This window comes from Leuciscus leuciscus (genome assembly GCF_965113295.1).
Source record: "Leuciscus leuciscus genome assembly, chromosome: 23".
Classification (NCBI taxonomy): Eukaryota; Metazoa; Chordata; class Actinopteri; order Cypriniformes; family Leuciscidae; genus Leuciscus; species Leuciscus leuciscus.
In genome coordinates this window covers 3,341,840-3,360,658 of record NC_138747.1, presented here as the reverse complement: position 1 = coordinate 3,360,658, position 18,819 = coordinate 3,341,840, and the positions used below count along the sequence as shown (strand labels likewise).

The 18,819-nt window shown below is 37.8% G+C and overlaps 1 protein-coding gene across 3 annotated transcripts in view; it reads left to right on the top strand.

Moving 5' to 3' along the window:
* The window catches only part of kcnab2a (potassium voltage-gated channel subfamily A regulatory beta subunit 2a), a 103,765-nt gene that overhangs the window by 36,407 nt on the left and 48,539 nt on the right, over positions 1–18,819 (top strand). The window contains exon 1 of one of the 3 annotated variants that reach the window (XM_082155936.1): positions 3,485–5,252. The exons of the other annotated variants lie outside the window; for them this stretch is intronic. Coding sequence (XP_082012062.1) covers positions 4,894–5,252 — 359 coding nt within the window. The 5' untranslated portion in view covers positions 3,485–4,893. Of the gene's footprint in view, positions 1–3,484; positions 5,253–18,819 lie in introns of those variants that run through there. 3 annotated transcript variants of the gene reach the window in all.

Here is an 18,819-nt window from a genome sequence, read left to right as displayed (position 1 = left end):
AGATTGCAGTGTGTTTTAACAGATTCAGTGAGTAAAATGGCTGTAACTGTTTGCTCTGTGGGATTTACTGCAGTCCTCCCTGTTAAATGGCACACCCCTCATTGCAGCACATAATGCAGTGACTTCAATGCAGTGTTTTGAGGTCTGACAAATACCAATCTGAACGCACGAATAAGCTACAGCATTTTTTTAATCTAGGTTAATTCAAGGTTCATTATTAGTTGATGATCATTTATACATCTTGAAATGTTAAAAAAAACATTAGTATATGCCAAAAGATTTTAAAATATTGTTGATTTGTTTTTTAGTGTTATTGCATTAACTACATGTTATGCTAACGTATAGAACCTTTCTATAAAGCCTTTAAAAAAACAAAACACTGCAATCTGAGCATAGCACTACCTCTCTGGAAACCGTGAGAAAAACACAGTCCACTTAAAAGTCCAAATCAATGCAAAGACAATACTGCATTTCTAATAAAAGATGTACGTTGGCATATATCTGCATATAATATGGAAGACTCATTTAGTTAACGTGTTGATATATATATATTCCAGCTCTTTATGAGTATTGAATCTGGTGATTTCCGGTAAGGGGGCTTCATTGATTTTCAGGATGAATGTTTTAACATTGGCTGTTGTTGAACTTCTCTTTCACTTTCATTTAGGCCATTAAAGATGGATGTGCGAGTATCGTTTCATGTGTAGGTTAAAGTGGCTGTCATATGGGTGAACGAATGGTGATGATTGTGGTTTGACGGTCGTTTACTTTTTGTAGAAAAATGCCTTTTTGTCTGTTTTGTACTTGATGCACTTCAGTTATCCGGAAATAGTGCTGAGATCCAACTAATACTTAAGTATATTGGATTGTGCTAAAGTGGAAGTGCACTTTAGGTACACTTTAAATATCTTGCATTTACAGTGATCATACTATCATTATTAATAGTGATATTAAAACAGTTTAGGCTTAACATTAAGAAATGTGCATTGTGCAATAAATAAGTACTCCAAATAAAGTTTAATTATAATATTTATATCAGTAAGTCTCAAGCGATGAGTCAGTAAATATGTTAATGGATTTGTAGTATGCTTAAATAAACAGATTTTAAATAGCCTACATTTTGGTATAGGTTTTTTCATTTGGTATCTAGTCAGTGGAGAGCCATTTGGACGTCAATGTTTTTATTTTGTTTCTTAGATGAGTTATTTTTCTGTAAAGTCTAATGTTGAATATTTTAGTGTTGCACGGTCTACCGATACTTCAAAAGTATCGCGATACTCGGAAATTAAAAACGTCACGATACCTAAATTTATCAGTATCGATACTTACATTTTTTTTTTGAAAAAACGCCTCCCTATGGACGTCTGTGTTTTTTTCCTGACGCACGCAGCAAAGAACCTGCCGCTGTCAGTGTCATGTGACAAAACACTACAGCGAGATGGCTGCATGTGCGAGGACAAGTGGTCCACGACTCGTAGAAAAAGATGACGCGAGGAGTGACATATGGAAGTACGTTGCCTACCTTGCTCTGTTGCACGGTGCACCGATACTTCAAAAGTAAATAGGAAATGAAAAACGTCACGATTCCTTAATTTATTAGTATCATACTTCTAAGAATGACCACGTTCCAGATTTGTAAGGCCGGCGACACACTGTCTGCGTGTCGTGTCCGTTTTTATTTCGGCTCCCATGTTAACTGCCTGCGTGACACACGCGTCTGGGCGCAGCTCGAGACGCGCGGAAAACGCGTGCATGCTAGAAATAGAACCGACGCCTATTTTTCACGGGACATGCAAGCGTGTTGGAAGCGTTTCCAGGCAAAATAGAATAGGAAAAGATGTTTCTATGTCATTTTGACACGAATACATATTAATAAATGACATTTTGATGTTTGAAAGTTTTGACATAAATACAATATAAATGTAATTTAAAAAAATATGATCGATTTTCAAATATTGCACCTCTCAATACAGAACGAATTATTCTGTAGCCTATTGTTGTCTTTGCTGCTATATATTTATGTTTAACATGAAGTATAGGCCTTCCACAACTCTCTCCCCACATGTCAAATATATCACCAATGAGGCTTATCATATGTTACCAATATTAAACATTGTTTAATATAATCGCTGTTCATATTTTTATTCAAAGTTCAGAATCAAGATAAAGCTCTTATGTTTCTTATGATAAATGAGATAATGCTGCTAAATTTATCTTTTTTTTTTTTTCTTGAATGTCATTGCTCTAATTTATTTTTTATATTTCATATTTCATATTTTGTTCAAATGTTTAATATATCTGCTGTTCATATGTTCCTTTATTAGTGTGTTATATGATTAGAATGTTGTCCCGGTTTTAAAATAAAGCACAGCAGTGATATTTGAGAGTGTTTCTCCCTTTTCAGGAAAAGTATCGAAAAAGTATCGAAATCGCAATACTTGACTTGGTATCGGTATCGAAACAATAATTTTGGTATCGTGACAACACTAGAATATTTATACCTGGCATATTCATTTTTGCTTAAAAAACAAAAGTGCTGATTTTGAATTTTACTCTGATACGGCTGTGTCTGTGTTTTCCTGAAGATCCACAAGCTCACACAGGCATTATTAGTGCACTAAAATGCCTTTATCTATTATCACATGTGGAACAACAATCAAAAGCTTTTAGTGCAAAAGCGTCTTTGAATAATTTAGACCAGATATTATTTGCTGCGTTTAGCAGAAACAAATTGCTCCCCCCTCGAATGACATAAATGGATTTCCTTCATGGAGTCGGCTGGAGTTAAAGGCGGGATGGGGGTTGGAGGAAGAGGGCGATGCTCTCTTCTTCACTAATCAGTTTAGATGCTGGCATGTAAGACACACCCAGTTTGGGTGGACCGCTGGATTCCAGCTGAGTTTAAAAGAGCAGATTGACATTCATACGTCTTGTTCATGAGCCGATCTCCAAGACCTCGGGTAAGTTTTCACGCTTATTCTGTCTCTGGTGCGACTGCCCACCTGTGTGTATGTGTCGGTGTGTTTTAAGGCGTTATTCTGCACGATGTCCTGTATAATAACAGGGACCGCATGGGTGCACCCCTTTAATTTTCATCCCGTACCTTCTTTTGCATTATGCTTCAAATGGCTACACCTGTTATTGTGGCATCACACGTTGTACATGCAATAGCTGTACTACTAGATGATGTAGTCTTTTAGTTTCAGAGGATGTTTTTTTTTAGTTGCAGATTGTTTGAGTGAAGCTCTTTGCGGATGGAAACACTCTGCAGTAGTTGAGTGGTTTTTGCAGCACTGTACATCATTCAGTCAAGATTCATAGGATCAATACAGGCTTATGATAAAGAACCTTCTGCACAGTGTACTATGGAGATGTTGGCAAGTTTTTGGTGGCCGACAGTTTTGCAAAGGGGCAAAAAAAACAGTATCTGACATATATATACTTTATATTATAGTAAGAATGATAAGGAACGATAAGAATGATACCTTGAAATGCAATATAAGTTGCTTAGGATAAAGCGTCTGCCAAATGCATAAATGTAAATGTAAAATATTACATTATGCAATACATTAACGCATTAAAATTATTTAATTATGATTCTGCATGTATTAATTTTTGGAATTAAATGGCATTATCCTATCCCAGTTCAAGTTGTGTTCACACTGACAGCAATTCAATCTTTGGATTTTGCCTAGTGTCTGTACTTTTGGCTGATAGCAGATGTTACTGCTTGACTGCAGTATCTGTATCACACTTATTTTTCTTGCTATTATAATATTTTGAAATATTTTGAATTAGCTTTTATTTGTATATTTTCAGTTATCATTTAAATTTTTACTAAAGTTTTAGTAATTTTGTTTTGTGCTTTGTCATTTAAACTTAAATTTGGTTTACATTTATTTTTATTCATTTTAGTACCTAAACTTAAACTTATTTTATTTCAGTTAGTTTCCAAGGCAACATTTCTAATATTCATTTAAGTTTTTCATCTTATATTTACATTTTATTTCACCTTTATTTCAATTTAAAAAAACAATTTTTAATAAAAAGTTCTAGTTTTAGTTAACAGTAACACTTAATCAGGTGATTGATCACATGAGCTTCACTCTCTTTACTCCTATTGGTAGTTGCTGCATACCTCAAAACACCGTCAGTATAAATGTGTCTGTGTACCACAAGACAGCAGCAAAAGCTCAAAACCCTTTTTATTAACCACTTAAATTTTTTACATTTTATTGGTACTTCGATGGATCAACAGGATTTTTTCTTTTTTCTTTATTTCAGCTGATTGCTTTGAATGATTGATCTAATCTTGAAAATGTAGAATTACAGAATAACAAAATAATTCAGAGCTGTTGCATCCTGGCAGTATAACAAGTTTTAAGTGAATCACTTTCCCTGGATACACATGAATGGTGTCACTTCCCTCCCAGACGACCTGCAATGCATGTCTCTACATCGCATGTGCAGTCTAGACTGATGGGTTTCTTGCATGTGCCTAAAGTGTGTGTTTTGTATGCCCTCTGGTGTTTCTTCTTACCTGAGGCTCATAGCACCTGCCTGAACCCACCTGAGTCCTGCTCCTGTGCCATTGTATTGGTCAGGAAAGAGGCGGGACCGTCTCTGATTACAAGACGCATGTCCAGAGTTCTCTGCCACTGATAGCACAGACCTGTTTTGTTCCCTCCTCACCTGTGCTATTTAAGGCGATGCCTCAACCCAGCTCTCGGCTCAGTCTTGGTCCCAGTTTCCCAAGCCCGCTTGTGCTTGGTGCGTGTGTGTGTGTGTGTGTGTGTGTGCATGAGTGTGTTTAACTGGTGGCAGAATCGGACAGGTGCGAGAGCGTCTGTGAAAAGTGTGTGAGAGCGGGGTGGTAGGGGACGGGGCGTAATCATGTTTGCGGGTGGTGGGTATGCGGGGGGGACCGTTGGGCGCCGGAAATCCACTCTCCCTTCCGAAAACCTGCAGATCCCCAAACCGGCGGGAGCGAGCGGCGTGCGTAAGAGCAGTAGTTGCAGCAGCGGAGGCAAGATGTTGTCCATGTCCTACAGCGAGAGTATTCGGAGCGGCATAAGCCGCTACCACTCGGACCAAGGTCTGAACCAGCCTCCGAGGCAGACGGACCAGGCCGAACTCCAGCGGCTCAGGGAGCAAAGAGTCGCTGCCCAGATCAAGAACATGGAAGACTTCCTTAAGATGAATGGCCTGGCGCTGGAGGAGTGTGTATCGTACCAGACGGGCATGAAGTACAGGTAAGAAAGAAGTGCGTCCACTGGAATTTGTGGTCATTCGGACAGCGTACTTTCATATCGAAGTGCGTATTGAGCTATTTTTCTGATTCTTTTTTTGTTTGGCACTTGATGGGAGTGATTTCGTTTCAGGAAGTTGTTCTGCTTGTGTCCGGTGTAAACACGGTAAACTTGTCGGCTGTTTATGGTTGCCCAGCAACGTTGTAACTTGAAATGTAGAAATGTAGAAATGCAACAGCCTTGAAATGGCTTGGGACGTATTTGTAATGCATTACTGTTGTGGGGTTTTTGTTTCTAATAAAAGTTTTACATATAAAACAGAGTATTTCTATTTAGCTTGCTTTAGTTTAACTTATTTGAAGTAGTTTTAGTAATTCTAGTATTTCATCACACTTATTTTATTTCAGTTAGTTGCCAAGTATATTTGCAATTTTATTTCTGCCTCACAATGGCTTGGAACATATTTGTAATGCATTCCTGGTTTTTGTTTCTAATAAAGGTTTTTGAATTTCTAGCAAAAATTATATAGTTATCAAATAGATTTTGTATACAGTTACTGTGTTGATTTTGGCCATACTGCCTAATACTAAAATGTCCAAACTGAAACTTTCAGCATTAAGTCCAAAGCAGAACTCTGTGACTTTGGTGACTGTGGTCCATTTGCTCATCTCAATGCGAGCAGCCAAGGTTTATTTTCATCAACTAGGTCGCTGGCATATTTGCCCAACAATGAGGGAAGGACATATCAATCTCTGAGGCGAGGTGGAGGAAAAAGTGCCCAGAGAGAGCATCATCTCAGCATGTGGCAAGATTGTCTTCCCTATTATGGGATTGATGGATTCTCAGCATCCTTGCTTCGGGTTAGGAAATTTATATGGATCTGTGTCAGCTCCCTGTTGCAGAAAAACTTGTTTGTTTTGAGTTTTTACTCATGCAGAATCATTGACAAGTGATGCTGCAGTATTCATGCATGCATCAGGTAAAAACAGTACTTTTGGCATCAGATGTTGAGTTGTTATGCAATGGATAGTGTTGTCATGTGCTGGTGTTTAGCTGTCTGGTGTTGTGTATCAGGGACAGCAGTCGGTCAGCGTGTCTATTGTGCTTTACTGTAACGCTCGCTCAGCCGACCGTTAACATCTGATCTGGTGTCAGTTCTGTGAGTGGGGCTTGCATTACAAGGCATATGTTGGTTCTCCCATCATATTCAAAACAATGGGTCATAGAGCACATACATGATGAAAATTAGTGCCATTGACAAGAAACACAATTACCTCTATTGCACATCCAGTGTCTTTTTGGCTGAAATGCAGTGGCTTCAGGGCTCGAATTTTGGCACATGATTGCAGGTATTACACATAACTTTGCTCATTCCTGCTGGTTTCGCACTTAAAAGGCGGGAAATTCCAGCAAACATTTATTCAATTAGCTTGTTGGTTGAATGAGCAAATTAATCCACACAGATTATCAAATAAAATTAGTAATTTGAAAACTTTGTGAGACATAATTTCACAGACAGTAAGTAAGTAAGTAAGTAAGTAAGTAAAATGTATTTGTATAGCACCTTTCACAGACAGAAGGGTCACAAAGTGCTGCACAGTAATGCAAATAAACAATAAAATAAAATAAAAACAGCACAAGTACAAACCTAGTACAACTCCACAACTGTACTACCATCAGATTCATAAAAATCCACTAATAAACACGTCAAATTGTTAATTAAAAGCTTGTCCAAAAAGATGAGTCTTTAAGTGTTTTTTAAAAGATTCTACAGAACTCATAGATCTCAGAGCTAAAGGGAGCGAGTTCCAGAGCTTTGGAGCCACAACACAAAAAGCACGGTCACCTCTTGTCTTAAGGCGTGTTCTGGGAACAGTTAAAAGATATTGGCCTGAAGACCTCAGGGACCGACACGGAGTATGCATATGTAATAGATCCTGAACGTATGAGGGTGCTTGATCATGCAAGGCTCTAAAAGTAATGACCAAAATTTCAAAATGTACTCTAAACCCAACAGGAAGCCAATGAAGGGCCTTCAGCACCAGAGTAATGTGAGACCTCCTGCTGGTCCTAGTCAAAAGCCTAGCAGCTGCATTTTGTGCAACTTGCAGTCGATCTAAAGAAAATTTATTCAAACAAGTGTACAGCACATTGCAATAGTCCAATCGTGTAGAAATAAAGGCATGAACAAGCATCTCCATCTCTTTTTTGGAAACCATAGATCTAATCTTAGCAATGTTCCTAAGATGGAAAAAGCAAGTGCGAACCACAGACTTAACATGACTGTTAAAACACATTGATCTATCAAAACTGACACCCAGATTTCTTATGTCACTGCGGTCAGAGGAAGATAGACCCCCGAGGGCCTGCCTAATCTTAGGGGTAATGTTGTCTGGGGCAAAAATCATCACCTCTGTTTTATCCGTATTAAGTTGCAGAAAGTTCTCAGTCATCCATTTATTAATGGAGACTAAACAATTCAGCAGAAGGGACAGTTTGTCTAGTCTGTCTGGACTAAATGAAATAAATAACTGGATGTCATCTGCATAACAATGATAAGATACTCTTTTAAAACTACTTATAATCTTTCCAAGGGGAAGCATGTACAGACTGAACAGCAGGGGGCCAAGCACAGAACCTTGTGGCACACCACAGGACAAAGGAACAGATTCTGACATGAAAGATCCTATGGACACAGAAAAACTCCTGTCAGAAAGATAGGAGGTAAACCAGTCCAGAGCAGATCCAGAAATGCCCACTAGAGAGTTAAGTCTATCAATGAGAATGCAGTGATCAACAGTATCAAACGCTGCACTAAGATCTAACAAGACCAGCACAGAACACTCTCCTGCATCAGCAGCCATCAAGATGTCATTTGAAACCCTAAGGAGGGCAGTTTCAGTTGAATGGTTTTTACGAAAGCCAGACTGGAATTTATCACGGATACTATGGGAGTGATACAGTGAGAGTGATTCAGCGTTACCGCATCTTCTCTCTCGCTTTCAAGATGTGCACATGGCTTCACATCAACACATCGTCTGTTCAGGCGAGCTGCACGACTTTTGCTTGTGTTTTGGGACAGAATTTTCATCGTTACTAAAGTTTATCATATGCACGACTTGTCAATTTTATTCAAGCAATTTTCTCTCTCTGATGGGCCGTTTTTGAGCGTCGGCCGACTTAGTTTTTCCCGGTATGTTCCGCACCGTTGGCTCAAGTTGGACGCCGTTTTGTTTGGGCTGATTCAGCATGTAGAATCGCTAGTGAGAGAGAGAGAACTCTGATTGGCTGTTCAGCTTAGTGAATGAGTCAGTGCACAAGAATAATGACAAAACAGCAAACAAAGAAGTCATAACGGTACAGATAGAAGCTTTTTTGCCTACCCTAACACCGTGATCAAACCAGATACGATACGATAAGATTCCAGCTGCAAATAATTAGTCTGTCCACACTAGACACGACGCGACTGCGAGATGCGTAAAAATCAATCAAAACCCACAGCCAATCAGAGCAGCGTGTGGGCGGAGTCTCGCTGCACCAGAGCGTAATCTTGACGACACTCGCAAGAAAATGGAAAAGGCTACATAATCAAATTCACAAATATTACACCATTTAAACATTATTAAAAATACATAGGCTACTGAGTTACTAAAACTCTCTTTGTCAAATAATACATTTGTTTGTTCACAGTTTGAACGTTCCTGTTTCCATTTGTTGAGGTGAATTATCCATTGTTGCTTTTACAGCTACAAAGCTGGAGCACTAAATGATATTCAAAGTCACATTACACGCTTTTAACATTAAATAAAGCACATAAACAGCACCTGAGATTATCATCGACACACTTTGTGTTTGTTGTTCCAGCGCGACGTCGCAGAAAAATAGAAACCGTTTCTAAAATATAGATGGATGATGATATCTTGTAACTAAAGATATCAAGCATCAGCTATTAAGAGGATTTGGCATTTCCAATTAATGTATTAAATTATTATTATTATTAAATTAATATTAAAATTTATTTGCCCCGCTATAATTTCATAGCGCATCACCTCATAACCGACGTGCTACAGGGATAATACAATATTAGATAGATTAGCTTACTTCTCATTGAAAATGTTTGAAAAACATTTAATTACATAGTATTCAATGAATTATGTAATTAACATTTAAAAAAATTGTATAAAAAAAATTGTAGCGGTCAATAATAGGTCTGAACACTTCAATAATTATTCATCAATGAAAATTAAGTGCAGCTTTATTTCAAACACAGACTTTCAAAAACAACTTGTTTAACACTAAATACATCAAATTTTTACCAGTACTTATGAGACGGTTATATACAGTTATCAGCAAATGTTGAAGTAGATTAATCTTTCGTCGTCTCTGAGAGAATATGCGCTGTTAATGCAGTGTCAGATGCCGGAAGCTTGGTCAGTTTTTACCTTCACTTTTAATAGTGAATAACTGAATGTGGTTCGAGACTTCTTCACTACCATAAATCTCACGCAGGGTTTGCACATTGCTTGTGTGATGTCCACTGGCTCGCCTTCATGGGTTAAAACTGAAACATTTCCAATATTACAACTTGACATTTTTCTTCAAAATGATAAACGACGACGATTCACATTTCACATGCATAATTTCCCCTGATAATAAAAGTATAATTAAGTGAATGAGTAAATAAACAGGTAAATTAATGATCCAATAAATTTGCAAATATGCCGAAGTAAAAAAGCCCCCCTCCCCACACACACACACACACACACCCCGAAGATAATATCATGTATCAGTGATCTCACACGCTGACGCAAGAGGATTTGACTATGAGTGTCGCCCCAACACTAGTGTCTGTGTTGAATGACCGGTTGAGTCAGCATTTGCATTTGCGTAAATCTTCTCTTGAAACCATTTTGTGCTTTAAATGATTTTATTAGATTAACAGAGGGGAGTATCTTCCATCATTCCTTGATCTTCAATGCAAGCTGCGCCCGGATCAGGCAGAAACATGCATTTCCGATCACACTCATCACTAATTCAAGGATGGAGGGATAGATGGACACTGAAGCTGCGAAAGAGAATGCCTCTCATGCCTTATTGCATGTCTCCTTAAGCCAGACAATATGGTACTTGTGTAACATCAGTACTTACTAGGTTAACACGGCAGATCTGTTATCAGTGTGCACAAGATTGGGCTTTGATTGCAGCACACTTAAGTTTGACAGTAGGGTTAGTAGCCCATGCATCCCAAATCTGCTTTATTTATTTCACTTGCATTAAAACAAAAGGCTGAATTTCAGTGTGCACATTAGCCTTATATATTTTTACATTTGATTACTTTATACAATTTATGTAGTAGGCCTATTTCTTATTTATAGTGCTTGAAGTTTTTCGGGTAGGTCTGTTTCATTTGTGTCTTTGTTCTATTGTAGCTTGTTTTCATATATGCTTGTAATTGACCGTTCGCAAAGACCCGCCCCCTTTAGTTACTGTTGCTATGTCCGACAAGCCACGCATCTCTCACACCACACACCATGTTCTCACACAGTGAAACACACATCGCGGAGAAAAGAGGACACTGACAGACAGGACAGACCACGTTACTTTTGATATGAAACAGTCTCAACTTTTTCTTTTAAAAAAAATCTCCTCATGAACCGATCATCTATTCCTTCTAGTTAATTTATAGCATCAAGTAAACATGAATGAACATAAGAAGGAATGTAGTTTTAACCGCGGGAAGACGTCAGTACAATCCGTTTTTTCAAGTTCAAATTCTCCAACGTTAATCTACTAACTCTCCTGACTGGTTTGGATGGCGGATTATGATTGGTCAGATCGCCTGTCAATCAAACTCCCTGCGAAGGGTCAATTAGTTAGTAAACAATCACTGTTTACGTGTCTGTAGTAAGCTTGAGAGTTTATTTTTTATTTTTATATTAGTCTTAGTTTTTTGTGGTATTGAAAATGGTGACAAGAATTATGACATTTCAATGGTATAAAATATTTTTATATAATAAAAACCTTTAAAAAATAACTATATCGTGATATATATCGTTATCGTGAAATATACGATTTTGGTCATATTGCCCACCCCTACTTCTTGTGAACATCAAATCGCAACGGTTGTGTTGTAAATATGTAAATATATAGTCTAATGTGCTGCATGTTTCAGAGTGGAGTACAGCATTGTGTTTTTGTTTCGATAAGATATTTCTTTAATCAACGTAATAAAAATATTACGGGGGGGGGGGGGGGGGGGGGGATTCTTTCTTTTTTGTCTTTAGCTGATCACATGCATGTAATATGCATGTTGAAATTCTTATAAATTGTAAGCAAATAATTGTATCTTTGTTGTGCCCTACATGTTGTTGTGTTAGAGTGTAAGGTGTATAACCTGAATGTTTTAGGTGATACGTAGAACACACACTCCTCTCCTTGACATGCATCCGCCAGGGCAGCACTCAGTGGAATTACGTTTGACCCACAAACGCGATTTCATTACACCTGCTAAAAACCACCAACTATCAGCTGTTGCATTTCAACCTCCAGTTTCCTCCCCAGACATTCATAGTATGTTTACAGTGTTTGCACAAGCAATTTTAGTGAATTTCCTCTCACTACTTAATCTTTTAATTCTTCATTTAAAAAAATTAATAAAAATTATCATGATTTTTTTTCAAGATAATTTCATGCTTAGATGAGCAATTTTGACTAGAATGTTGCATTACTAGAATAGCAATTATGCTGTTGTAATAGTTGCATGCTGAATTGTAATTGGTCTTTTCTTTGTTGCATCTATTTTCACCTTTTCAATGGAAAGATGGCATCATAGGACATTTAATTACGTAGCTTAACCGAAACCTAAGCTTACCTAAATGCTGATCTTTTGCTGTCTATCAGGTGCTGCTCTTTCCTTCACAAAAAGAACATCTAATTGACATTTCAACATTGCAATATCTAATTTTTGCAATTTAACACCATTCCTATGCACATATTGATGTCTTCTAAGTTTCAGTTACACATTGACCATAGTGAATAACTGGACATATCTTGTGGTCAGTGCTTAATGGTGTCCCAGCCATTCACTTTTCCATTATAACCCCAAGTAATGACCTCCTGAAATCATGAGCCTTGATTTGACAGCGCTGTAGCATTGGATGATTGTTATTACCAGATTTGAACACTAGGTGGAGATCGAGTTCTGTGAAGACATGATGTCAGACTCTCTCAGATCAGCTTTCTCTCATCCATCAGTTCAAGACATTAATGGATGTCATGTGATGTTAGTGTGACGTCTGAAGAAGGAGAGCAAGTCAAATTTCTCAGTGTGATGAATTAAAAAAAACAATTAAATATTGACATTGTTTTGAGAAATGAAGTAAATCAATCCATTAAATGCTCTTTAAGTAGTCCTATAATGCCAGGGATGTTTACTGGAACAGCTTTTAGTTTATCAACTGTGTGAGACGCTATAAATTCAAAATAGTGTGTGATGTGTTGTGCATTTCTTTTGTCGGCCAGCAGGGGGTGGTGTGTGTGTACAGGACTGACTGACTAAAAAGCAGGTTTGGGAACAGCTGTGTGAGGACCACATGTTTGCAGATTTATATAATTGTGTTGTTCTGCAGTTGCTGTGCGGATATTAGTCAGAAATGGTGTATTTGTGATGGTTGTTAGTAGGGGTGGCACGGTACATGAAAAAACATCCGAACCGTTCGGTTCGCTTGTCTCGGTTCGGTGCGTGTGTGCGTCGCGCGGTTCGCACGGTTCGACGCATGCGCAATGTAGCCTTGTGCCCGTGCTACTGCTAATACAATGCTAAATCATAAATCAGACAAATGTAGAATAACATTACAATGTCCAGCAATCGATTTAAATAGTACACTGGGTTTACTTAGACATTTAATGAGATCAACTCCACTAGGCTATATGTTGTTTTTTTCACGTGAATAAATAGGCTACATAGATCGACTGTTCCACTTACCGGTATGTACTTTAATGGTCCAGTGGCAGAACTTGCCAAGCGTGTCAAAGGTTCTGAGTTCTAATCTGCACTCGTATATATTTTTCTTTTTCATCAAAACCGATTATGTTTATCAGCGGTTGTATATCAAGCAGGGACAGATTTGTATGAATTTTGTTTTGTGATTTCATCGGAACGAATAGAGTAGCCTAGAGTCTCCTCAACGGACTGAAGCGCGCGTCTGAGTGAAGAATGTGCGGCCGCTGCGGTGTGTGCGCGAGCCACGAGAACACGTGCGCCACTGATCGCAACGGCAACGAGCACTTTGATCACTTGATTAAAAAAAACACATTTCAGCGCTAGATTGCTTCTTATTTAACAAACGAACGAAACGAATACTTTGCTAGTTAACTGGAAATGTTTTATTTATTTGTATTGGTACATCCGTGCTGGGACATACCAACCCTGGCAAAAAGTGGTGACAAATAACTGTCCGACACAGCCCACGGGAAATGAGAAGCTGCGTTTTGCAAACACACCCCATTTATGAAATAAATAAATTAATAATTAGATAATTCAGCTATATATCATATGCTGAAGTAAATTTTTGGAGTGTTAAAGATTAAAAGAAAAAACAACAACAAGAACCGTACAGAACCGAAAACCGTGACCCTAAAACCGTGATACGAACCGAACCGTGGGTTTTGTGAACCGTGCCACCCCTAGTTGTTAGTAGCTTTATTGATCATAACTGTTTTACTGAGAAATGAATTAATCTGTATTATCTGAGCCAGCAAAATAATCAAACTTTAATGAGTGAGTTCTGTATTATGCCTTATTCCGTGTACCTCATTAGCGCAGTGCATTTCTTCTCTCATGGGTCCATTTGCTTGTGTTTTTCTTCTAAATGTTGCTTAAGGAGGAACATTTACTGTTTACGGTATTTAAGAGCTGTTTTCTGTTATATTTGTTATATTTGATGTATAATTAGCTCTGCCAATAGAGTGGAACGACCAGCATCATCCTGCCGATTAAAAGCCTTAATAATCGATCCTGATGAACCTGATTTGTTTTCCACACACCTGTCCCTGCATTTTTTGCTTGGCACTTGGCACTCTATTGCTATTAATATGGTGTATTAATCTTTGTTAATCTTACAGCTGTTCATTGTTCGTTCATGTTACTTCACAGTGCATTAACTATGTTAACAAATAAATACAAATATTTCAATAATGTAGGCTATTAGTAGCCTAAATGTTGAAATTAACATTAACAACGGTTAACAAATTAACAAAGTGCAGTTTATTAATAGTACATGTTAACTAATGTAGTTAACTAGAATTTAATGAATGGAACATTATTGTAAAGTGCTACCGATTTGTTATGCACCGATTCAGACACATAAGGTACACACTGGAACTGGTAAAACTCTGGAATAGTCTTCCTGATACTGTTCGTTGCTCAGACTCGCTCTCCCAGTTTAAAACTAGATTAAAGTCGCATCTCTTCAGCCAGGCATTCATATAATCCTACAGTTCAAATTACAATCCGGCCTCTATCCAATGCCAGAGGAGAACTGGCCCCCGACTGAGCCTGGGTTCTCCCAAGGTTTTTTTTTCTCCATTAGGTCACCTGATGGAGTTTTAGGACACCATTAGGTCACTTGATGGAGTTTTTCGGTTCCTTGCCACTGTTGCCTTTGGCTTGCTCAGTTGGGGATATTTTGGGGATATTTAATTTAATTTTATCAATCAATAAATTCCTCTTGAGACAAACTTTGTTGTATTATTTTAATTTAATACTGTGAAGCTGCTTTGATGCAATCTGTATTGTGAAAAGCGCTATACAAATAAACTTGACTTGACTTGACTTGACTTGACACTGTGAAGTAATTTGCAAACGTTTTTTAGAGAAATGAAAACAGGTCGCACCACAACCATTATTTGCACTCGCACAAATGCTCCCAAATATATTTTTAGGTTTCGCACAGATTACATTTCAGGAGCATGTGCAACCAAAATGGTCGCAATTTCGAGCCTTGAAATATATTGAAATAGAAAACAATTATTTAAAATTGTAATATTAATTGAGCTTTCCTGTAGCTCAGTGGTAAGAGCATTGCGTTAACAACGCAAGGTTGTGGGTTCGATCCCAGGGGATTGCACATACCTATGTATAAATGTATAGGATAATGCAATGTAAGTCGCTTTGGATAAAAGCGTCTGCCAAATGCATAAATGTAAATGTAAAATTAATTGACAATATGTATGATGCAAAGATATTTCTTAAAAGTATTTACTCCCTTTTTGTTTTTCTGCCTCTCAAGACACCATTAGATCAGCAGAAGTTCTCACTGAGAGAAATAACGCTTCTACACAACCTTTACTGTGAGGACAGCGCTCTGTGTCAGGGCTCTTCAAATCAATTCCTCGGCCCACATGAATATGGCAGCGTTACGTAAGAGGGCTTCCCCCAGATCTTTCATCACTTTCATGATCCCTGAGAGGACCAGACATCTTGCTTATCGAGGGGAACATCAGTAGACAGGTTTTGAGTCCAGAGGGACTGATACATCGCTCACATTCTTGTCATTTATATGATTACTTTACAGTATTCTTCGTTCAGCAGATGCTTTCTTGTCCAAACTGACTTACAGTAGGTTTGTACTTTTAGGGAAACCATGGAGCAACACTTCGGCGGAAACCCGAGTCAATGAACCAAAAAAAAAAACATTCTTCAAAAAGTTAACATTTTTTAGTGAACTATTACTTTAACACAGGGTTAATGCTTTTCTTCAGATCCTTAACCTTGTGTAAGAGTGATAGTAGTATGACTGATTTCCCTTCCTAAGATTTTCATATATTCAGAAACCATTGTACTGAATAAAACGAGCCCGATGATGTAACACTTGTTTCAGTGGCTGAGCGTTCTCTAACAAACCCAGAGGGAATTCAGTCTAACTATACCTCCGATCTCCCATTTTCCTCATTCGTGCTTTGGTGGGTTTTGAGATTGAGCACTGATTGTCTCTTCGCTGCATTGCTCGCTGCGGTGATCCCTCTGTGCCTTGTTATAGGACACACAAACAAATGATTCGCAAAGCGCTCAATTCTCCAGTTAAATAGAATAAAAGTACGAGACCTCTTTATATGTGTGTTTTTGCTGATTTTTGTGTCAGTTTTAGAGTTGAAGAGTCCAGTTATGTGGGCAGGATTCGGCTGGTTGCTGACAGACTGATAGTGTGTGATTGAGGGAAGCCTTCCGGCAAAATTGTGAAACCCTGTCACTCCAGAGGAACATAAATAGCGTTGTGCAGGTGAGGCCATCGCCATCTTTCAATCATCATATTCTTCCTGGACTTGTCGGTCTAACAATGTCAGTGGGTTTAATAATGATGGATCAGGTCTGTCAGCGAGCCATTATCGGCCACCTGTGAAAATGTCACTTAATTTGAGGATGTTAATGCTTGTCCTTGTGGTTTCTTACGTTTGAGGTTGTTAATGTCCCGGTTAATCACGTCTTCACCGCTCTAGTGTGAGTTGGGAGTCGTATCGTCTTGATCACTCTGAATATGAGCTTCTTAGGATGTGATTTTCACAGAGCAATAATAATTGTAATGGTCTCTTTCACGCCAGGATAAGAGCTGGATGTTGTGTAGTCAGCACTGTGTTCGAGGAAGCTCAGTAGATGTTTAGGATGAGAGTGAGCTCTTAATTGAAGCAAGAAGCTGCTGAGATGGAGTTTGCAGTTTTACCAAAGTGAAAATGAGCATTATATTATAAAGAGAGAAGAGGGAGTAAGGCGGAAAGAAGGACCAGAAAGAAGAATCCCTAAAGAATTTCTGTTATCTATATTAGGAATCTGAATGCCACTCACTGCAATTAACATGCAACATAAAAAGTGCATCTGACAACATTGTTAGTATCAATTTCGGGTTATTATTATTAAACTATAAATAAATCCAAAAACTATTTAGAAAATAAAATAAAAATGACAAAAACACATTTCTATTTGTCTATCAATGTTTTCCATGTTTGTAGAGTTAGTTCACGGAGTAAATATATAGGCTATAAACTGTGTGTGTACATGGCTCTGTTTCGTGTGTGTTCGGCCAATCAGTGTACACTTGCGTCACTGGTAACTCCTATTGTGCTGGGTTAGACCGACTCTGAAGTCGGAGCTAATTTAGTTTAGAGCTAAAAGGCTTTCCTAGAGCTAAAATCAGTGCAAACACGTACAAAAAACGCCCAAAAACAGGTACTTCCGGCATTAGTTCTAGGAACAATGAAAAGGTTCCTCTGGTGCGAGAGCCACTCAAATTACAAAAAACTAAAAGTAAAACAGAAAATGTAAAAATAGTCTAATTCAAAATATTAACAAAAACTATAATAGTATATCAATAATACTAAGAAAACATTTATCATTTTGGAAATAAATCCTTTCTAACTCATGCATTTTTAATACATTTTTGAGAAAATGTATGAAAATCTAGTTGCATTTCGGTTAAGAAAAAGATGTTAAAAATCACAGTCTATATTGCTTTGTTTCTCCATCATCAACTTGATTTGATGCACTGCATTATGGGACACACTATTTCTTGCTTGAATATGACAAAGCAGTAGGTCATCCAGGTACTCTTTGCATACAGAAGATATGCATGTATAGTGTGCACAGTACATGCTGCAAAAGTAGTAGTGTAAAACTGGAGTAACCATTGTGTGTAATGTAAATGTCCCTGTCATCACCTTAGTTTATACTTGCCTATAACGTCTATGAAAACAAATGAATTGAGTGTCACTTGGTCACCTGGAAGCCTTCAATGATGTATAGGGTTATCTGCTTCACCCAGGCAAACACCTGATTCCTGTCCAGAGACACGGAAGTGAATCTGAAGTGACATTTGTCATGTTACTGTGTTCGGGTCTGGCCTGAACTGCAGTCTGTTCCTGCTGATGTGAGTTTGGGAAGGGAGGCGGGGTGTGTCATGAAAAAGCCTTTGGTTGAGGAAAACCATTGTGATCTTCAGCGTCAGTGCCTGTTATTTCTCGTACCCAAGAAGTCAATGGACAGCTATGTCAATGTTGCCGTAAAAAAAAAAGTCCAGTTTAAATACATTTTAAGTGATATACCTCTCTGTTATGCATGTATATATTTATATACAGTTTATTGAAAATGCTGTACATACAAAATTTATTGGAAAAACATTTGATATTTTTCCTGTTTTATCATATGTACAGAATTATAAATATAAATGTATACAATGTTCATTTTATTAGCAAAAACATCTTCAGGTTATACAGTTATATTTAACTACTTCGTAAATTCACTTATGATAATACTTTTATAGTTTTTAACTCATTCTAACTGAAAAGACTTGAAATTTCGATAAAGCTTTATCTTTTAGCAGCTCGACAATGTTACCATGGTGACATATTAACATCAGCTGAATTCATAGCAACAGTGTTCAATAATAACAGAGATACAAATGTTAAGGTTTACATGATCTGCATATGTTTTTAAGGCATATGATCTGCGTCTGAGATGCTGTTCTGTCGACTGGACTGAAACAACACACTGGTTACTATCCTTACTTTTGAGCCCTGGTCT